The sequence below is a fragment of the Hyposmocoma kahamanoa genome, unplaced genomic scaffold (assembly GCF_003589595.1).
Source record: "Hyposmocoma kahamanoa isolate Upper Pololo Valley unplaced genomic scaffold, ASM358959v1 202, whole genome shotgun sequence".
NCBI lineage: Eukaryota > Metazoa > Arthropoda > Insecta > Lepidoptera > Cosmopterigidae > Hyposmocoma > Hyposmocoma kahamanoa.
The window spans coordinates 19690248-19713786 of record NW_020653726.1 but is presented as its reverse complement, the minus strand read 5'-3'; the positions used below and the strand labels follow the sequence as shown (position 1 = coordinate 19713786).

Genomic DNA, 23539 nt, shown 5'->3' with positions numbered 1-23539 from the left:
TAGTAAGTCACAGGTTATGACTTACTAAGTCACAGGTTATACAATTTTGTAAACAAGGCCAAAGCAAATGTACTTACAGCTTATTAATTTATTAAAAAAACATGTATGTATCCAAACAAAACAAAAGTGAAGAAAAGGCGCCAAAAACAATTACATTTAAATTTACAATTTAAGTCAATTTAAGTATAAAACTAAAACTTAAAGAGACTATGAAATATAACATACAAAAAGATTTGTAGTACCTATGTAACTCCGAGGCACTTTAGAGTACGTATAAACCAAAACCAGTTTAGAAAATTAAGTTCAATATTTATCTTAGGCGGGAATCGAAGCCAGACCAAGTGCTCCATTGTCTGAGTTTACCGAAGCAATTTTTTGTCCATGTAAAAAGCGCTAACAAAATAATAAAAAAAAATCACTACAAATCAATCGTCATCATAAAACGCCTACAAAATAATTTAAGAAGCTACAAATCACAGAAAGGACTCTAATGTTATGTATGTACAAAACAAGCAATCAAAGACAAATTCAAGCTCTTTGGCACGTATAGTTTAACGGTTACCAACTCGAAACTCGAGGGCTTGTTCAATAAGTCCTTTGAAAATATTACCCTTTCAAGATTATTCAGTCTAATTACAGCGTACATAATAGAACCTATTTAAACAATGTACGACGTTTTAGATTCATCGCTTCATCACCTAGGTGAAATATAACTTTGATAAGCAGGCATTCGAAAATTTGGGGGTTTACGCCGTTATTCTTTTCGGATGTAAAAATACCTTTTTTTAAAAAAAATTCGAAATGAATATTTTTATGGAATTTACATAATATTTTATTAACTGGTATTTAATTTATTATTTAATATTTTGTTATAAATTTAATATTAATTACAATACAATAAAAAAAATCTTAAATTTTCATAACGTCTCAACTCTGGATCTTCAAACTATCTCCGTGAACGCCTTTCTGCTGTCATGTTGGCTAAATTGAAACAGTTGGCAGCATTGCTTTGGTGTTGTAAGCTAAAAAAATCACCCGAAATTAACTCAAAATGAACTCGGCGAACTCGATACAGCGCATAATATAGTATAAATTAATAAATTACACCGAAATAAAAACATAATAATAATTAAGTACTTCCACCTATATTTTTTTGGTATCAAATGATAGCATTGTACACTGCACTCTGCAATTATTGTCAATTGCACAGTGTTAAGATTCACTTACGAAAATTTACAGAAATAATAAATCACCATTAAGGCAAATTTTTATATCAAAATATAACAAAGCTTAGGCTAGTTATTTTAAGGAAATAAAAGCTTCATATTTCATTTTTTTATGAGAACAATCCATATAATGCCAGCTACTTTTGTAATGGTCAGTTTTATCTGGTATTCCTGTCAAATTACTGATTATTCAATAATCAATACTATAATGCGTTCCAAAAAGTACACAATGTAAAAATGGTTGACACGCTTAAATTAGAACTTTGTGACCCTGTTGGACACAACAAAATACACAGATAAATACACATTCTACAAAAAAAAATAAAAACTAAAATTTTGTAACGGCGTAGAGTCAAGAGAACATCAAGCTAGACACTTTGGACCGTCCTCGCCATCGTAAGCGGACTAGAGTAAGTTTAAATGTTAATTGTCAGGCTTGAGACAAACTCCTGACCGTCTCTTTACTTATCCTATACCTCACTATTCCTAATAGATCGCATTGTTAAAGCAGCAGCTCTCCCAACTTTATTACCCCACATCCAAAATTGAGGAAATATTTTCTTTTATTGGCAACATTTTAAAAAGAAAGTGAAGTGAAAGAAATGAATTTACGAGAATAGGTCGCATAGATTTTTGGTTGATTTCCTTTTCACTTTGCTTTCATATTCTCGCTAAGATCTAATAAACTAAAGTTCTTTTGTGCTTCTGGTCATATTTTGATTCAACGGCCCAGGTGTCGTGACACCGAGCGCAGGATAAGTACGAGAGTGAACAGCATCTTATTGATTTTCTTTCCCTTGCATATGCTTCGAGTCAACGCGAAGTGGTGTTAGTACAGCTAGCGGAGAACTTATGATCTAATTGGAATATATCCTCATTTATGTAATAATTTACATTTAGTGAGACATTTCACCTAATTTGGTGTAAACAGGAGTCAGCGAAAATGATGGCAAACTCACTCGACACCATGAACGCTAATCAACCCACGCAAAATGGTAGCAAACTTCAGCCGTGTAACAATGAGTCCAAGACGAATCTCATAGTGAACTACCTGCCACAAACCATGACTCAGGAGGAGATAAGATCACTGTTTTCAAGTGTTGGTGAAGTAGAAAGTTGCAAGCTCATTAGAGACAAAGTGACCATATTCCCTGATCATATTCTCAATGGGCAGAGTCTTGGTTACGCGTTCGTCAATTACCATAAAGCAGAAGACGCTGAGAAGGCAGTGAACACACTGAACGGTTTACGATTACAGAACAAGATTATCAAAGTTTCCTATGCTCGACCAAGTTCTGATGCCATTAAAGGAGCTAATTTGTATGTGTCTGGATTGCCTAAACATATGACGCAGCACGAGTTGGAGAAACTGTTCAGTCCTTTCGGTAACATCATTAGTTCGCGCATATTACATGAAAATGTTAACGTGGGACATTTGCTGCAAGGCGGAGGGGATGATCAGTCAATGCAAGGGCCATCAAGAGGTGTTGCTTTTATCCGATATGACCAGAGAATCGAGGCTGAATCAGCAATACGTGAACTCAACGGCACCATACCTCCTGGGGGTACACAACCAATCACAGTGAAATGTGCAAACAATCCAAGTAATCAGAACAAGGCACTGGCTCCACTCGCTGCTTATTTGGCTCCAGCAGCAGCACGCCGCTTCGTAGGCCCTGCTGGTAAGGCTCTACTTGCTATTAATAAGGGCCTCCAGAGATTCTCTCCTCTGGCAGATCCCATCATCCAAGGTAATGCTCTAGGTGGCTCTGGTTGGTGTATTTTTGTGTACAACATTGGAGCTGATACGGAAGAAAGTATTCTTTGGCAGCTGTTTGGTCCCTTTGGTGCAGTCCAAAGTGTCAAAATTATTAGAGATCCTACAACCAACAAGTGCAAAGGATATGGCTTTGTCACAATGACCAACTATGATGAAGCCGTGGTCGCCATCCAGTCTTTGAACGGCTATTCGCTCAACGGCCAAGTGCTGCAGGTCAGCTTCAAAACGAACAAAAGTAAATCTTAAGTATCACAAAGTCTAGTCAATAAATTGTAGCTAATGCAATCAACTGTCATGGTTTAGCATCAAGATTTTTTAGTACTGATTAGCGGATTGCCATGTGATGCAAATCATGACATGATGTCAATAGAAAGCAGTGTGAGAAGTACAAACCTCCAAAAAAACCGCATACTGTAGTTACACAGAAAAAATATTTTTACTTTTGTTATGACTGGCAGCTTCAATTAAACTGTTTAATTATATATGAAATAATAATTAAAAGTAAAAGCAAGGTGTTTAGGAGCAAAATTACTATTTTACAGTATTTACAAATCTTAAAAAAAACTGGCCAATAATTTGTTTCATCTATGTTTACAACATGGCGCTATGTGTATCATTTTGAAACAATTTTTACTAACCTAAATTTGTGTTGTTTGGTGTTTGTAAATACTCAGAAATAAGCAATAAGTAAATACCTTGCTTATTTTTTGTTTCATGGACTTATTTCATTTAAAAAATTATCAAATAAATATGTTACTGAGGTTTACTTAGTCAAACATCGTATCTATAGTCCAGACTATAAAGCCATTATAGAAAATGGTACTGTATTATGTGACAGTATTGTCATCATTGTCCATAGATATGGCTAAAGTACAGAAATATTTATTTAAAGTTTATATAGCTCCAGCAAAAAATATATTATGAAAAGGTAACAGTGCAATATATAACTTTTTACTTTAAGTAAAAATAAAAAGTATAGAAAGAGATATACAACATTTTGTTTATGACAAACAGTGCAATTTTATTAATACACATAAAAATTTGTTATAGTTTATTTGAAATGCAGAAAATATGTATTTACAGAATTATTAAAACCAAAGAAACAGTTTATAAAATTATGACTGATTACGGACACTTCTTTGAAAGTAGTGAATGTTAATAATAGTACTACTGCTTCCATTTCATAAGTTTACATAAAACAATAAAAATCGACAGTTCTGACATGATATTGTAAAGAACTACCAGCAATATTTTCAAGTTTTCTGAAGAAAATAAGAAATTTGGTATAAGTCCCTTTTCCCGTATTATTAAAAAAATACATTGCCTGATAAGAGTATCTTATGAACGGACTCGGAGCTCGATCGATGCACAAATTCATTAAAAATATGGTGAATGTTAAAAAATCATCATGTGTTTACATGATATTGTCAACATTTTGTACTTTTTACTCGCATAGTAAGTTTAACTTGTACCTTACAATCATCAATTCCATTTAATTTGTTCTTTGGAATTTAAGCTCTTTCCCACAGTACTCAAGTTGGTTATTATTATAACAAATTGACGAAGCTTTTGCTGAAATAAATGTTGTTATTTTGGGAATTACTTCTAACGTGGTCTCATATGAAAAATGTACAATTAAGGCTTTAGATTTTTTCTTCATACATAAAGCTTTACAAATCGATTTTAATCATCATCAGTCATTTCTTGTGGCGTGTTCACTGCATAAACTTGATTATTACGACTTTCACTAATGACGTTTGTTAAAAGAAAAATACCACCTTGTAATAAATCTCAATCAAAATTATGAAGTTGAAGGACCATGACATAATAATAACTAAAATTAGCTTATCGATCAGCATTTGAGCTAAATTTTGTATTGACTAAATACTTACATTTTGTATCATATTTGTGGGCACATTAATTTTTATTGGAAGTCAAGTAATGTGTAATGTATACTAGATTTCCTCATTGTTTTAGTCGTCTCGGTAGTATTTTGTGCATGTTTTATTTGATTATAATGCAGGTATGTCGTAATAGCTGAGATAGTGTAAGATGTAACGCTATCTATATTCGTTAAACTTGCACAAAATGAGACGTAGCTGACTTTCACGGCATGATATTGTCTCTCTATTTTGATTATATAATCATCTCTATTTATTATTACATTTAAGTAATTTATATTACAATTATATAAACATAATTTATTGTCATAATCGTAATAGAAGTATAGATTTCATTTCGATGTTATAATTAATATATTGAATATTAGTGTAAGTTCAAAATTAGTTCAGTAAATTTACTCATTCATAAACATTATACCTATCGCATTATTTGTATTGTTCCATATAATATTTGTATCGAGTAGTTTCAGGAACTACTATATAATAGTTAAATTATTCATAGATAACATAAATGCATATCATATTATTGAAGAATTCTACAGAGGTGAGAAATTCTCAGAAATAGACGGGCTTGTATAATGCATTTTGAAATAAATATTTTTGTTTAAATGTCTTTAATACTGCTAAGGATAAATGTTTCATTAAGATTATTATTTATTTAAAGTACTTATCTACACGGAACTAGTCAGTTATAATTTTGCGCAACATAAATTTTTAGGTGTAACTAATTATTTAAGTATTTAAAAACTGTGTTCTCTAATTTAAATGTAGTTTAGGGATTTTGAGTTTAAATTATGTTGGTGTGGTGTTTGGTTAACATAAGTATAGTGCACCTTTATGAAGCACACATTGCATTACAATATACAAAATGGTGTGTATGAAAACTAGTCACAGGTAAAAAAAATACCTCGATATAAAATATGCTACACTGTAGACATGTCCTGATTCTTATTCCCATTTCGATAACGTGTTTTTTTAGCAAACTGAGATTTGACTCTTCAATACTCTTATCCTCATTTTGGACCTTGCATTGAAAGCTAAAAGGCAGTATATTTTCTGGTCATCGCTCTTTAGATCTGTAGGTGTTTGTAATGCGCCTCTAAGATTTGGGACATTTATTTATACCAGTTAATCTATAGTTTGTGTTGTGTCGTCCCTGATTTAAAATGCTTTTGCCACCGAAAGTAATAATTTGGTACCAATACACACCTGTCCCGTTTATGTATTATTTTGTTTTGCATTAGTATTTTGTGTTCTAAGATGTGGTATTTTATTTGTGTTTAGAATAGTTTCAGTTAATTTAACTAACATTTTGATTTTTTTTTAGTGTTTACTTATTTATCTTAACCACATTTAACAATTTGGTTTAATTTTTTTTCTCGTTTGTTTTTACTGGGCAGGTTTGGGTATTGTAAGGTTTTTGGCCTAGGATGTAGCTAGTGTTATTAAGACAGAGTACAAATCGCTGTTAATGTATGAAGAATCTTTGGCTTACTTACATTAATTTTGAAATGTCAACGAATGTAATCTGATGTAGGGAATATTGATATAGACATTAAATATTGACATTAGCAATAATATGTAAAATACTCTTTTATTTTCACACCCTTACCCCTTTTTAAAAATAAACATCCTTTCCTGAAATGAAGTAAGTTAACCTTGATATCGTCATATTACTATTATTATAAATACTTACTACTTTTCATGATACTCTGCTAATAACTGGGTAGTTGTACCTACACCTATTATTATTACGTTAGGGTATAGATTTGCTGTGAACAAAGGCCTTTGAAGATTTTGTGCTTATAACCTGCTAAGTAACACGAATGACACGCCTTCACGGATGATATCGATCGATCCAGTTTTGCAGCTTTAATAGGAGCAGACTCCAAAATGCGTAGTTCTCATTGTTACGTCTTGTCCCTCTATACAAGCTTTTAGTAGGTTTATAAAACGTAGTAATAACTTAAATTTTATTAAGTCTGGACTATAAATTTGTGCCCTCTGAATATGAAAATGCTTACAACTGCGTGATTATTCTAAGCCTACAACAATAAATAAATTGAGAATCTTTCATATTATGTACCCAGGCTATCCAGGCATTCTATTGCAATATTTTAGATTGATTAAGATACATACAGATTTAATTATGGGACGGTGAGTAAGACAGTACATACAGGGTTTTAAATTTGAGATATTTATACATTTTTAATTTTTTTTATATGTATTTTTCGAAGCCTTACGTTTGGTCTCAATGCAGATCATAACGCCACATTAAAAACGGCTATGATATAGAACTATTTTAGATCATAGCATAGAAGTTAAATGAAAATGCAAAAATGAAAAGAAAATATTACCACCGAATATAAGTCGTATACGAATTCAGATTCAGATATTGTATTATTGGGTAATTTTCCAAAAAATTTCAAATACCTACCTACTTAGTGGAAATTTTTCCTGAAAAATTCTGAACAATTGGAAATGGAAAAATATAATTCGAAATGTTTTTCGTTTAGAAATATGTTTTGAGTTTAGCATGAAATATAAAATAAAATTGTTTAATAGTTTTTTTTTTATAAGATTTTATAGAAAAACTACATGAAAAGGAGATGTCAAATGATTGGACAACTGCGAAAAACACCTCTGTTTAAAGGTGTGTATTGGTTCCATCCATAGAGCTATAGTACGTCCATGGTTCCATCGTTTTCGTTCAGTAACTTCAACATTTGACAGGTGTCAACGTTAAATGTGGAAAAATATTTATTTTCTGAAAATTACGATTTGTTCAAAATGGAAATTTTTCCATTGAAGCATCTTTTATCTCTGTCTTTCTTAAACGAAATCAACTAGTGCTTTCTTACTCACTCATTGGTGTCAGTGTCATCATGTTATAAAAATCGTTTGGTTGATTATTCAGCGGTGACAGCTTTCCAGTCGATAGAAAATTTCGAAATTACCATTGGTATTTTTTCAGTTTATTGGGGGTATCATCAGTAGCATCGATGGAGCTATAACACACGTAAATTAAAAGGTCTTGGAGGGCTTTAGAGAGGTTTAAAATCTTTACGGTAAAAAATTGTATTTGAAACTGTGACCAATATGGAATCGTTGTCAAAACAAGAATTAATTTCCACTATAACTAAGCAAGCTGACCAAATAAAACGATACGAGGGCCGTCTCAGAGGTGAGTGCATAAGAATTGTGTTCCGAAACCAGAAAAACAAAATAATCCTTGATTTTCATAACTATGTGCCATGATGACCTTTCACTGTTTCTTTCTTTTTTTTTTACAAGAATTCCAGTAATCTAATTGTCTGTACCTTATTAACGCTATACTTGCATTCTTTATGTTAAACACATTTTGTTTAATGTTTTTCAGATGTGGTTGCTGCTTATAAAGGTTTGGCAAAAGAAAAGGAGGCATTGGAGATCAGTTTGAAGGCTTTGAACAAGACAGAGTTGCCAGCTGAGGGACGTAGTGAGTACTTAAGTTCTGATGGTGCAATTTATAAAAGAATGATGGCCAAATTTCAATGAAACTTGCGTGTAAGGCTTGATTGAGTGTTGAAGTAATTACAATTGGTGTTTAGGATTCTATATATAAAGATTATAATAATAATGCATACATTCAACATAGTCCCGCACTAGGGAAACCCTGTGTCGTGGGTGCCATGAACACACATATAGACACAAACTACACCCTAACTCACGAGAGAAATAAACACCATACAAACATTTATCTCGGACTGGGAATCGAACCTGGGACCTCTGCTTGGCATGTTAACCGTTCAAACACGGAGGCAGTCAATTATATTTTTAGTGGATTCTTTTATAATGCCTTTTGCAATATATGTTTGGTCCATGAATCATGAGCTGTTGTTTTGTTGTGATGTATTTGGTGTGATAAGCTCGCCCACTCTGCATTAGACTGCCTTCATCTTTCCAACTTCTCCTTCCTTTAGGCCCACGTGTGGTGCCTCCTCAATCGTCTTTTATTTTTAAAGAAACATTCTATCAACATGAATTTTTCTATGATCGCTTCTTATAAATGATATGCGAGGGAGACAAATGGCTCATATTGACCCAAACTGGGAAACCATCAGAAATGACATGAGTACAGGTTCTTAAATTAAGGATTTACACTTGTTTTAATTACCTCTATTTCAATTCTGCAACGGCAACTTTGATACACACATCTATTGTCACAGGATTGTATTGACGGCAGCAAAAAGTAACCAGTTATCAACAAATTCACGATTTTACAATACAGTGTTTTTCATCATCAAGTAAAAACTTGAAAGAATAATATATGTATATTCTAAATATCCTTCCAGTATTAGCTTTTTGTATTGCCTCATTGCTCAAAATTGTAGCTGGTTCGAATTAGCTCAGATGGAGTGTAATGTAAAATGCAGATAACTGGTTACTCTTTGCAGCCATCGATATTATGTATAAATAATAAGCTTTCTAAATATGTACTAATTCAGGTTCATTTCAATGATAAGGAGCAAACTGAGACATCCAACTCAATAATTCTAATGCTGTCTAATACTTAAAATCCTAGATTAACATCTACAGCACTAAACAGTGCAGATGTTGTGGCATGAGGCTTGAAAAGATTTCTAATTATGGTTAGCGCCTTCACAGGATATTTTTAATAGTATAAAATTTCAGAATATCTTTCATTACTACTTAACAAAAAATTACACATTTGTAAGGCAGATTCCCCTGAGAAGAATTTGTAAGAAACTCTGGGAATTGCACTTTGTAAATAGACATTGTCCACATTTCATATTTAAAATATTTATTTACAAATATGGTTAGAAACAACTTAAAAATGCTAACAAATTACTTCTGTGGAATTTGTGACGTCCAAGTGTCACAGACCATTCTACATTTACTATTGGCACATAGTTCTGGCCCACTGTTTATAACTGAGAGAAGGCAGTATCTGCAGTTAATTGCCTATATGACTATTCCTTGTATATTTCAGGTGATTCTGATTCAGTGGCTGCCCTAACAGTGTCCCTTTCTACTTTGGCTGCAGAAAAAAGTCGAATGGAAGAGGCTTTTCAGGCTGACAAGAAAGTTACAAGGGAAAAGGTATGTATCTTAAATACCATTAAAATTTTTAGATACAACTTCATAACCTGTAATATTCTAATAACATATCTAATGTGTAATATATACATATAAACAGCCTTGTTTCTGTAAGTCTTAACGAACAACTAGTCACTCCAGGTCCTCCGAGAAATCCACTAGCCTCTAATGATGCATCATCTTTTTTTTTTAATAGTAACTTTCATTATACCTCTAATTAATATTTGTCTGCGGCTAACAAACTATAACATCACTCCATGCCAAAACATATTTTTCACTCGAAGAACAATTTGACCTAGTCAGTGATCTGTGCTCAGTGAACTCTTTGAAATACACACAGGATAGAGATTAAAACTCTTTAGTTATACTGTGCTGGGTGTCCGAGGTAGTGCCCAGGAGTCTCAATTACTACCAGAACACTATGAAATCTTGTAGTTTTTATATATATTTATTTTATATATATTTTATAATTTAAACTTTACCCTGTTAGTTCAATAATATCGTTGAAAGTTCTATGTTACTACTTTTCGATTTTATATTGAAATTTCAATCAATCTGCTGCCATCTAGCGGTCAATAGCTGGACGACGACGAATACGAGATGCTTGCTTAGTTCTCTAAAAAAGTACCGACCATATCGCAGTGGTATAAAGTTTATTTTCGTTTCTTTTAACGAGATTATAACGATTAACAGAAAATTGAAAATTTATTAAAATTGAATAAAATAAGACGTGACGACGATATGAAACTCCATCATAGATAATATTACAATTGCAACTAATGTTTCTGCACTTCGTAGTAGCAAAATAAGGCAATTTTCTATGATTTTCGAGGTTTTGTGCGAGATGATTGACACAATCAAAACGTACAAACGTACAAAAAATTTTACCTTATTGAGACTATTGGATTGTCAAATGCAATAAAAACAAAACTTGTGTGCAGTTTATAGTCATTATGTGTATTTTTTTAGTATGAGAACTTATTATCAGCAATGAGAGAAGAAACAAAGACTCTAGTACAACAACACCTTGCCGAGGTGAACAACTTGAAAGCTAAGATTTCCTATGAGATCCAAGAAAGGGAGAAAGAGAGGGCTGATCATGCTGCTATGATGAAGTAAGTATACATGAAAGTGCCTGGTATAACTTTAGATTATACTGAATTGTTTTTACTAAAACCATGAACTAATGATTAAAGAGGACTGTTAATCTCCATACCACAGATTGTAACTCTGAAGAAGGTCTAAATCCTGTTTTAAAACTAGATGGCGTTGCTTGATAGCCTGGAAGTATAGTCTGTCTTTTTTGAAGATGGAGTAAATGACATTTGCAGGGTTGCCAGTTTTCACAAAAATAAAATAAAATTAAGTAGTCATGTTGTTGTTGTCGACAGTTTTATCGATGTTTTATTGATGATTTATGTGTGTGTGCGTTATTTATTTAATGTTATCAGTCATTTTTTGTTTCCGCACAAGATACAACACTGCTTTGTCTCAAAATAGAGTATCAAAAAGTTGTACAGTTTACAGTATATTTAAATCTTTAATCTAAAACGTCGTCGACACCACAGCGTCTATTATAAAGTGATTTCACTCATTTAGTTCTACAATAAACGTAAAGGCGTAATAATCTCTTTGGCTCGTTCGAATCCCATTAAGCTGGTCACCTGTTCTACCATTCTTCCTATTTCACTCTTACTTGCTAATTGTGACGTGATCAACTGATGGCGTATCACTAAGTAATTTAGAGTCTACTCCTTGTATAAGGAGACATAAAGTGTGTGATAGTAAGAGCTCTGATAAAGTACGGTATAATATGTCTCCCATGATTTGACTGTTATAACAAATTAAAGGGACAAACCCTCGTTTTAACTGACTACGCAACCATTTTGCAAATTTCTATAGGTCAAGAAATTCACTACATAAACAATTTCGATACCTCCAATGAACACTGTGCCAATTTTACTTTTTGTTCATTTTCTGTTATTTTTGTAAAGAGCTAAGTATATTTATTTACTAATATTATGCTCCCTGAGTTTTGTGACAAAAAAGAAAGAAACAAAAAACAAATATCAAAAAAAAAGAAAGAAACAATTTTGTGAAAAAAAAAAGTCGCTCGCCAGGGTTGGTAGCTGCAAAGGTATCTAACTGGGTGATAAAACTTTCATAGATTTCTCATAGATGGCGATACCACCAAAAAGTCGTTGAAAAACCAAATACAAAGACACGACAACAAGCACATAGAAAAATTCGTGAGGTCCGCTGGTTCGTTCCGTGGCTTAGTTGGTATAGCGTCTGTCACGGTATGCTAGAAGACGTCGATTCGAATCCGGCCGGATCGAATGATTTTTTTCTGAGTGTTCGCACAGAACAGGTCCAAAAATGAAGTTGGAATAGTGTTTATTGGATGTATCGATTTGAAAAACATATTTCAGGGAACTTCACGTCAAACTGAATGCAGAACGAAAAACCAAAGAGAAGTTGGAAGACAAAGTGTGCCACACTTCCGAAGCACAAGCATCGCAAGCGGAGCTAGAGAAGCGAGTGAGAGATCTCAGCAGTTCATTAGAAGCAGCACAAAGGAAGTTGCAGAGAGCCGAAGCACGTACAGTTGAAACTCCTGCTATGTTGGTGCGATTGCAACAGAAATTGACTTTGGTTGAACAGTCACATTCTGTTGCTATAAGAGAGGTTAGTATTGCTTGTAGATTTTAAGCACCTATTTGGTTTCAAAGCAGAAGTCCTACGAAGGTGTTTCAAAATGTAAGTATTCGAATTTAGAGACGTTGACAATCATTGTATGTTGCTTTTTTGGCAGTACAGTGTAACTATTAAGTAATCTGTGGTACAGTGTCAAAATTTTCTAAATAAATTATTTATGAGAAAAAATATTACACGCATTGAATTTTTTCGTTCATTGGAAAATACATGCGTACAATATGTAGTAGCAGTAGACTTCCTTGTGAAAGAGTTTGTCCAGGGAAGTACTGCCATCTTACCTACTTCTACCGTCAAGTGAGAGCATTTAATAACTGTAAATGAACCAATAAAAAAAAAACTGTTCCGGTTTTGAAGGGTGCTGATAAAATTACAGGCACTAGTCAACTTATGTCTCAGGGTGACGTGCACGGTGGTACTGCCCCTCAGATCTTTGCGGTTGAAAGCTCTGAGTGGCACTGGTACTGCTATGAACAGGCGTGTCGTTTACCATCAGGCGCACGACTTAGTTCGTCCCGTCACTTCATATCATAAAAAGCCTTTGTAAAACATTCTTAATTTGATCTGAAAATGTTCTTCAGGGCAATCCTCATCCAACGTTGCCTTCTACATTGGCGCTATATATCTCTTTTGTTCACCTTCTGTTTTGGAAAATATTGGGTCTATAATGGTTGTAATGGACAAAATTTTAGGAGCAAATAAAAGCGAAACGCGCAGAAGAAGCAGCCCGCAAACTCTGCGCTAGACAAGAAGAAAGAGTAGCGTTATTAGAAGGAAAGCTAGCAGAACTGTCCCAGACGATAGGAGAATACGATTTGAGAAGACGACGAGATCAGCAGCTCATACAACAGTTAAAAGAATCATTGAATGGACGGCTCTTGGAGAAAATTGCTTCGAATACAAGCGGTATGTGACTATTACCATGGACTAATAATTAATCGCGATAAAAACAGCGTAGTCGGGTATTTAGTACCTACTTGCACACCAGATGTCGCGACGAGTATCAAATAGCTATTTTTAGAATTAATTTGTTTTGCATTGACGTAACTACAATTTATCAATATTCAACTGCCTCAGTGGCCGAACGGTTCGCATGCTGGACTGCCAGACGCACAGGTCCCGGGTTCGAATCCCGGGCCGGAACAAATATTTGTATGGCCTACATTTATTTCTCTCGTGAATTTGGGTTGTCTATGTGTGTGTCCATGGCACGCGTTATACAAGGTTTCTTTAGTGCGGGGCTACGAGTGTGTGCGCGTTTTTATTATTATTATTATCAAAGCTACCCTAATTTCTAGTGATAATAAACAAATCAACTAGATGGCGCTTATTTAACTGATTATTTTACTTGATTATTATTATTGCGGCTATTCTTTTATTTTGTTTAGGATTAGCGCCATCTACCCATATTAGCAAGCGGTAATTTATAAATTATTTTGTAATACACTTGCCGTGTATTGATGTGCATGTTTCTCAAAGTTCATGAAATAATTTTTAATAATTTTTTTCTAAGTGATCGATCTTTGTATTAATAATTACATCAATATATTTATATGCCAATGTTTGGCCAGGCGACGTTGAACTATACTTATTTTGTTGTAGTCCACTTTTATATGACCTATGTTTCCACAAATGAATGAGTTGTCTATATGTCGGAGCCAGTTTATGTTATATGGTTTTTGTGATACATACACAAGAGGAATTTTAATAGTCGAATGTCAACTCTTATTTCCTCTCGTTTGTATACTATGTTCTAATATACATAATATAACAAGAAGTGTAACAATTTCTGCAGTATTACGTACAGCTTTGTCCCCTGTACTTACCACAAGTTGTTTCCAATGTCTTAGATCATTGGTATAATCCACAGAACAATAAATACAGTAGAAGTGGTTAGTTAACGTCTGACGCGTGCCAACTAGAGGTCTCGAAAGACCTATCTGAGCTCAGTCGGCCATTTTCGCTTTGTATGGTATGGTGTGTCATCATCATCATCATGTCAAGGAAAGACCTTCAAAAATGTCTTATTGTGCTGTTTTGGAGAACTAAATTAATAATACCAATTCGTCGTCGTTCAGCGATAAACCGCTAGATGGCAGCACATTGATTGAAATTTCAATGTAATATCAAAACGTTATTTGTATTATAGGTACAGACGGTATTGAACTTTTAACGATATGCTAACAGGGTAAAGTTTAAATTATATTGACAGCCAGAATTGTGTGAGTTTTGACGGCATCGGTTCTGATAGTAATTGAGGCATAAGGCGCTTCCATTGGTTTTTTTTCTTTCGTCGTATAATCGGTGGTACCATCGTACGCTACGCATTTCAGCTCTACGTAGCTATATTAATTTATAGTAAAATTATTTAACGCAAATTTTCAGATGAACCGACAGTGCAACAGAAAAGCGAAACTGACAACGAGAAATTAGCGGACAGCGAGTACTTGCAGACTTTAATTGACAAAATACACATACTTAAAAAGGAATTGATCGCCGAAAACGACAAACTTGGCAATCCAATTGACATAACTACGATTTTTAAAGTAGAAGGTAAGATAAGTTATCATTTGAAGAGTGTATTTCACGATTAAAATAAGTTATCCTGTAAAGACAACCATAAAGACACCTTTATGCAGAGGAGTTTTGTTTATAATATCAAGTATCCTGATGATAAGCTTGCCCATAACAGTTGGAGTGCCACTCAGAGCTTTAAATCGCAAAAATTTGAGTGGCACTGCCACTGCGCCCGTTACCCTGACACGTAAGTTTACAAGTACCCTTACCCTTCGAAACCGGAAGACGGTAATGCTCACATTACTACAACTGGCGGCAGAAATAGGTAAGGTAGCAGTACCTAAAGTTATTAATAATTGGTTTACTGAAATATGCTGTCCACGTTATGGTATGGTGTAACGGGCTGTTGTTCGCAACTCGACGTGTGACGTATTTTGCGTTTGGTGGGTGCAGGGTCCTACCCGGCCACCCAAGCTCCTTCAAAAATCTAAGCACCTATTTGGGTTTTTCGAAGACTTCGAGGAGCGACCTTGGCACTCCCAACGTATTTTGCCCTGTAGTTGGCCACGCCGGAGCATTGTACGAGGTGCGCGGGGGTTTCCTCCCCCTCCACGCATGTGGTACCTAGATTGAAAAGGTGTTTATTATACGGATCACGACCAGTTAGAGCGGCAGTTAGAACGCGCAGCTCTTTCTTTTTGAGGTTGAGAAATTTACGTGATAGACCAGCGTTAAACATCAACAATCATTTTTTCCATTGGTAAAATGTTTACACTTGAAAACGTCTTTTTTTTAAGCTACTGCTCGTCCACTGTGCAGACCTCCCTGAGAAGAACGAGAAAGAAACTCTAGGGATTGCTCTTTTCAAATAAACTTAAATGCTATGGAATAAATACACTTTGAATCATAATTGTGTGGAACCTAGACTCTTGTTGTCTTTCCATACTTCTTTATCTAACACATACTCTTCTATTTTAACCGACTTCAAAAAAAGGAGGAGGTTCTCAATTCGACTGTATGTTTTTTTTTGTATGTATGTATGTTACGCGATAACTCCGTTATTTCTGAACCGATTTTCATGCTTCTTTTTTTTGTTGGAAAAAGGATACGTCCATAGTGGTCCCATCGGCTGCTCACGCATGAAGATTCTTTTTCATAAATAGCGCCTAAATTTTATTATCAGGAGCAATTATTTTAATGGTTGATTTTGCTATTCTCCAATTTAAGGCGTTTTTCTCTCAATATACTTTGAGTAGTGAGAACCGATTTTTATTATCTCCTGTGTCAAGTCCCGTATTGTGCAATTTCCGGTAATCGATTTCAATAAAGTTGTACATATAATTAATGTAATTCCACGTACTTTTGAGGTCGGTTTTTATAGTACTCTGTACTGAGATTATATAATGTGACTTAGGAAATGATAATCTTAATATATTCTCCAGAATCTTAGTGTAAAAACGTATACAGTTTTCCCCATTAAACAATCGTTTACTTTAGTTAAACGAAATCGTGGTACTATGAGTTTAGATTTAGTTCTAAGGTTAATATTATGGATATCTTCTTTCTTGATGAGTGCTTACCTAGCCTTTCTACAAACCCTATGGGTTGTCCAGGTGTTATTATGAATAGTTTTTGTACCTTTGTGTATAGTTGCTCTTGACCATTGGTAGGCTGACCGCAGTAATTAACCTGTCTTATGCAAAAATACTATCTGATTTTATACTTTTAACAATTATTTCGCCATTGTCTTTTAATGCCTGAGAAGCTTACCTAAGTTTAAGCCTCGATACATGTATTTGAGAGGTGGTGTGGTGGTGGTTGAGTAGTGAAAGAACGGTTGCAGTGGAACTCCTTGTATAAGAGTTCGTCCTTGAGACTACTGACACTATACCTTTTTTTGCCGCCACACAGTAATGTGAGCATTGCTTGTTTGATTTTGCAAAAAATCAATCATCAGATTGAAATCTTCTGCAAAAACACTAGAGGTAAAATACTAGTAGGTAGAGATTATGGATTCTCATCAGGTGCGTCCCTGACATGTAAACAGACATCATCATCATCATCATTATCATGTCAGATGGAAGACGTCCACTGCTGAACATAGACCTCTCCCAAAGATTTCCAGACCAGCCGACCGGACGCGAAGGCGTTCAGTGGGACGGCCCCCTACTAGATGGATGGATGGTCTGGTAAACAGACAGGAGGAAAAAATTATTTTGTAAGTTTCTTTTACAGGTTATAGCAATGTACACACAAAATGTTTAGAGGATTATGAGAATTTAAAGGCCGAATTTGAAAATTACAAACTTCAAAACGAGAACCCAAGGGATATAAGGAACGAGCTTCAAAGTGAAATTACAGATTTGAAGAACGAAATAGGTATTTTGAAGGAGAAAGTCGATACGTATAGAATGTTGTTGGAAGAGGAGAAACAGGACAAGGCTGACAGCTTAAAACTTTGTGAAGATGTAAGCATTTAGTTTCGAATTTTTCTGTTGGCGAAATATATTCTTTGTAACCTATAGTGTGTCTTTTTTGAAGATGGAATAAAATGACATTTCATTCCATCCACTTTGCAAGCAGTTTTTTTTATAATACCAAGTGACGGGAGAAGTCGTGCGCATCGGGCGCAGGTAAGCTACACGCCTGTTCATAACAGTTGCAGTGTCCTCAGAGCTTTAAATCGCAAAGATCTGAAGGGCACTGCCATTGCGCCTGTCACCCTGAGACAAAGTTGACAAGTCCCATGTGACTGTAATTTCACCAGCACCCTTACAGTAATGCTGACATTACTGCTTGGCAGCAGAAATAGGTTAGGAGGCAGTACTTATCTGGGCGAAATCTTTTTCACAAGGTGCTCTCTAAAATAAAAATATTACTTTTTTTTTATAAAATATTCAATTTTTTTACAGAAACTCAAAAATGAGCAAGATTACCACAAGGAAATAACTTCGGACCTCAAAATGCGTATCCAGAGTTTGGAAAAACAAGTTCAAACTCAAAGAGATCGATATGCAGCACTGTTGGAGGAGTCTGATAAATATATCAAAGCGAGAAGTGAACGGACGAGGCGAGTCAGCGCTGAACAACATTGGCACGAACCCGCTGTTCTACCTGTGAGTTTTTTTTTATAATGTCGTGTCGCTTACCAACAGGCGCACGATGTCTGTCTGTGGGACGCAACATGCGTAAGTGCTTTTGCTGCGTCCCACATAAGACAAACTTCGCAGATGGCGGGTTCCGAGGCGGAAAGTGCCGCGAAACTAAAACACGCGAAATATTCTGCCTTGGAGCCTGTGTACGACTTTGTACCGGTCGCGGTCGAGACGGCGGGGCCTTGGAGTTCGGAAGCTCGGGACCTATTTAAAGAGTTGGGTCGCCGACTCAGAGACAGGGGCTGCGATCACCGCTCTGGGTCGTGGTTGGTTCAGCAGGTCTCCATTGCTGTCCAGCGAGGCAATGCTGCCAGTATAATGGGAACTTTTGCCCCGGGAACGATACAGGGCGGGATTTCTTTTTAAATTAAGTATATTTAACGTGAATCTCACTTTTTTTGTATTAGATTACCTATTGACGAAGCCTTGTGCTGATCTTTAGGTTATACATTTTATTATTGTTCATAAATGCACTTTGTAAATTTGTCACTTGTTATCATAAAAAAAGTGTGACTTTCCCAACCCGCATTGGGCCAACATGGCGGACTATGGCCTAAACCCTCGCCTGAGAGGAGACCCGTGCTCAGCAGCGGGATGTATAAACGAGTTGATAACGACTAGAGTTTAATCAATGTGAAATAAAGATAATGTTTGAATCTGAATTTCATATGAGTCATCAAACGAAGTAATATATTTATAATCCATTGTCAATAGGACGTGACGACTATGCCGCATATGTTGCACTATGCTCACGAGTTGGCTAGAAAGGACCTCGACATCTCGCAACTCAGGAAGGAGAAGCACATACTCGAGGGACAGTTCAGGTACCTTATATTGTACATAGTTTCTCAATGTGGTCCCTACCGTCCCCCAGTGCCCGCTGAAGGTTCTAGGGGTACGGTAAGGACTCTGAAGCAATTGGAGGGCGTTGATGCTGTCCAGGGGGTGTACCGCATTTGAAAAAAAAAAACTGAATTATCTATATAAACTGGTTACCTATCAGTAGTCTGAATGACATTTTCCAGAAATAACGTTTGGTCGAAATTTCATTACATCGAAGGTAATTTTGAGAGGAAAATGTTTTTTCTTTTAAACCTAACTTCACCTAACCTAACCGAACCTAATCGTGTTTTTGCGATAAACATTCAATATATCCTGAAAGAACAACTGTTTCGTTATGATTCGGTTTTCGGTGTAATGAAAATTCGAACAAACGTTATTTCGGACAAAAAAGTTTCGACTTTGTGATAGGTTATCACATAAACTACACTATATTGTATAATATATGTTTTATTTGGGATTTTTTTGTGTTAATTTAATTTAAAAAATAACGTGTGTTCAATTATTTTTTGTGGTGGCGGGCAGCCAAAAATTTGGGAACCTATATTTAGTACATTGTTCTACTTTGAACTGTGGTAGCCCAGTGTGAAAACGGTAGCTTCTCAGCTGACGGTTCTCATCGGCATATATGTACTAATCATTCGTTTGTACTAATTCGTGATATGTGGGATGACTATCTTTAAATTATTGTTTTTTTGTATAATTCCAGGGATTGTCAGCGTGAAGGAACTATTGAAAAAGAACGGTTCAAAGAAGTAATAAGAACATTAAAAGAGGAGATAGACAGGTAATAAAGTTTTAAATTTAAAATGTTGCCATTAGTAAATTCATCTCACATACTTCATTTCCTATTTTCTACACTTTTGTATATCGCCGCTTAACAAACGACACCGCAGAAGTCGAAAATTGGTGGTTCTTACTTTTTGTCAAATACACATACAATTATTTGTTACTGGCTGGTGCCCGCGACTTCGTCTGCGTAGAATACTTTGAGGGGGAGTAAAAAACGGTGAAACCTTTTTTCTTATAAAAGGCATAAATATGAATTTTAATTTCTCTTACTTGGGAAGTGATTGGTTATCCATACAAACTTTCATTCCCTATTACACCCCCTTGAAGATTTATTTTTTACAAAAAGTAGCCTATATCCTTCTCCTAAGCCTCATTTAGCTCTAAACTAAAATTCATCACAACTGGTCCAGCAGTTTAGTCGTGAAAATGTAACACACGGACTACTTTCAACAGATTACTTTCGCATTTATAATATTAGTTTGAATTATAACAAACTATTGGTATGAATTATAATTCGATGTCTTAAATATAAACAAAGAAATGTCATTGTCAAGGTGTAAATACAGGTGTGCTAAACCTTCTGTTTTTAACGATATTGGAAAAGGCGGAAGTTCTCATTTTTAAAGGTCTTCAAAAATGGAGGAGGTTCTCAATTCGTCCGTTTTTTTTTTTGTATTTATGTTACGTGATAACTCATTTTTGAACCGATTTTGATGATTCTTTTTTGTTGAAAAGAGGTTACTCCAGTATTGGTCCCATTTAAATTTTAAGAAAATATTCCACTTCTAAGTGTGGCAAACTATATGAATCCGGTTTCCACGAACGTTTGAGGTCGGTTTTTTATTACAATTTTAATTATTTATTACAAAATATTAACAATGAACAAAAGCTTTAACAACAATGCACAATAAGTGTTTTTGATCCCGATCGTGTTACTAGTATCATAAAATTATATACAACCTTAAACATAGTATTTAATTATAATTATTGTAATATATGAAATTGATTTAAAATATACATAGTGAATTGTTCCAAGTCTTACCATTACTTTACCATTACATCTTCAACAGTTCTATATGTAAATTATTTATCGTGAGATTAATTATTTATCGTCAGATTAACATTACCATTTAAAATGTTTTTTTCGAGTTCTTAGGTTCATGGGACCTGTAAAGGGCCCGAAACGTCGGTTTGTTTGAAAGAACTAATATATGCGATTTAAATCCGGAAAAATAGTTTCATTTCCAATGTGTTTTTGTGCTAAGTTATTTTCCTTGTTAACATTTTGGACATGTAATTATCATTAATACTATAGTTTTATTTTTATTTTATTTTATTTTTTTTGTAGTGGAGTAATTTTATAAAAAATAAATGCACATCACGGTTGTAAAACATGATATTGACTAAAATCAATATTGCAATCTGTTTACTCTGGATTTGAAATAAATTCTTTTTAACCGACTTAAAAAAGGGGGAGGTTCTCAATTCGATTGCTTTTTGTGTGTGTGTATGTATGCTACGTGATTGCTCCGGCATTTGTAAACCGAATTTGATGATTCTTTTTTTGTTGGAAAGAGGTTACCTCAATATTGGTCCCATTTAAATTAGAAGAAAATATTCCACCTCCAAGGGTGGCCAAGATTTTTTTTTTATAAAAAAGTTATAATTATTATAGTTGTTTACAATTTCTTTTTCCAGGTTGAGAAGAATCCAGTCCCGCGAAGGTGCAAATTTGGAGTACTTAAAAAACGTAGTGATAGCGTATCTCATGTCCAACGTATACGACTACGACGGACGTAGACATATGCTCAACGCCATCGCCGCCGTTCTGCACTTTACACCGAACGAAATTACTCAGGTTATGTCTAATGTATAGAAGTAACTATGAGGTACATATGATTGAAATATATTTGAGGTATATGTTTATGCTGGAAGAGACCAGGGCTCAGCGTTTGGAGTATTTTAAAACGTTTTATCGATAAAAGATATAGGTGTAGAGGCCTATTAAAAGAGGCTTATTTTGTGTAAGGTTTTGACAACGTAACAAAGGACCAAATGTATGGACCTAACTTTTTTACGACAGTTTCAAGCGTCGATATCGTTTGGTCAATCTGTAGATGAGACGTAAAGAACCTTTAAGAGACTAATTCAAAATTTTCCCGTACTAATATGGTTTATTTTGCTTGGGTCGAGCGACAGGGACACTGGCTGTATTTCAGAATTCACTTTTTTATAAAGGAAATTAAAGCCATTTGTAAAATTTCGAGATAAGTTTGTGTTTTTTTCTATCGTGACAGTTTGTAGGAATCATGTTTTCACACCCTATACTAATCAGTGTATATCGAGTATGAACTGGCAATCGTACTATCTCAGTTTTGACAACTTTACAACGAAGAAAGAAACTGTTTGCGTCATTTATATAGCATCTGGTTTATTAATTAAAAATACGTAGTTTTTAAATATTTTTATTACACATGTATATATACATGCTCTATAAATCGCGCACATTCATGCACTGTACATCCCCTAACCCATTATACACACTTTTCACTCAAAATTTTTACATATAATCACTTTCTTATCACACTTACTAACTTTTCTGTTGAAACTAATTTGTCACAGTACCTTTTCTCAAAATAACAAATAAATAGTGTATTTTCAAATCATCACTCCAATTTACCCTTAACGTCTTAGTAATTTCAAAAACATCACAATATTGTACCATTGAGATCCAGTGGTGGATACCTGGTGACCTATAATACAGGTCCAACCTAGTTTAGGCACCAGTCTTCCACCTCACAATTTTCACTGTATGATGTTCTTTACGATAAATACCCTGTAATTTGTATTGTTAAGGTGGAAAGAACAATAAATAAATTATATAAATTATTATTATTATTATAAATGACGCAAACAATTTTTTTCTTCACCCGTGAAGCACAAATTAGAAACATCTGTAAAGTTGTCAAAATTGAGATAGTACCGGTTGCCAGTTCACAGTCGATATCCTCAATTTGTTCCTAAATGATTGATTCAACAGTTGTACTGTTATGCGGGATCATCAAGTATATAACCAGAAATAGAGACGAAATAAGGGCCCTATATTCCTGGTAACACAATAGCGATACAGTTCTTATAAATATGAACTCTCGTTTGTACTGAATTATAGACAGGCCAACTGCTGACCTGTGTCTACGTCTCCGTATATTCCAAAAAATATTCTGTATTTATTGTAATAAAGATAATATCTCTCTCTAACAATGCCGTGCTGTTCTATTCGGTGGTGTGGGAAAAACAGCAAAACATCTAATTACAAAACAAACGGAATCATATTTCATCGGTAATTAAATATGTCATTTTGCAATTTTCGTCCATTATAGCAAAGCTCAAGTTAAGTGGTCGTTTTGAAGTGAAACAGTTGACGACACCCATTGACGACACCCGTCAATTGTTTCGAACTCGGGCTAGCCAATCGGAGCGCAGTTGTCACCGTAATGACTTGGCAGAATAGTT

At 34.7% G+C, this 23539-nt stretch overlaps 2 protein-coding genes across 3 annotated transcripts; both read left to right on the top strand.

The window, feature by feature from the left end:
• Positions 1–1850: 1850 nt before the first annotated feature.
• LOC113226860 (ELAV-like protein 1) lies at positions 1851–3806 on the top strand. Its single transcript, XM_026459641.1, has one exon. It carries the CDS (start codon positions 2170–2172, stop codon positions 3250–3252), a length of 1083 nt encoding a protein of 360 aa, XP_026315426.1. The 5' UTR covers positions 1851–2169; the 3' UTR covers positions 3253–3806.
• A 4140-nt stretch (positions 3807–7946) lies between these two features.
• LOC113226914 (GRIP and coiled-coil domain-containing protein 1) lies at positions 7947–23312 on the top strand. 2 transcript variants are annotated; one of them, XM_026459720.1, is made up of 12 exons: positions 7947–8091; positions 8287–8385; positions 9901–10010; positions 10977–11122; positions 12440–12695; positions 13415–13628; positions 15102–15275; positions 17475–17707; positions 18152–18355; positions 19109–19218; positions 19944–20021; positions 21725–23312. In XM_026459720.1, the coding sequence occupies exons 1-12, from the start codon at positions 8007–8009 to the stop codon at positions 21900–21902; spliced, it is 1887 nt and encodes a 628-aa protein (XP_026315505.1). In that variant the 5' UTR covers positions 7947–8006; the 3' UTR covers positions 21903–23312. The 2 variants fall into 2 exon arrangements, with proteins under 2 accessions (XP_026315505.1, XP_026315506.1); XM_026459721.1 differs by having other exon boundaries at positions 7948–8091; positions 15108–15275.
• The last annotated feature ends 227 nt before the right edge of the window (positions 23313–23539 follow it).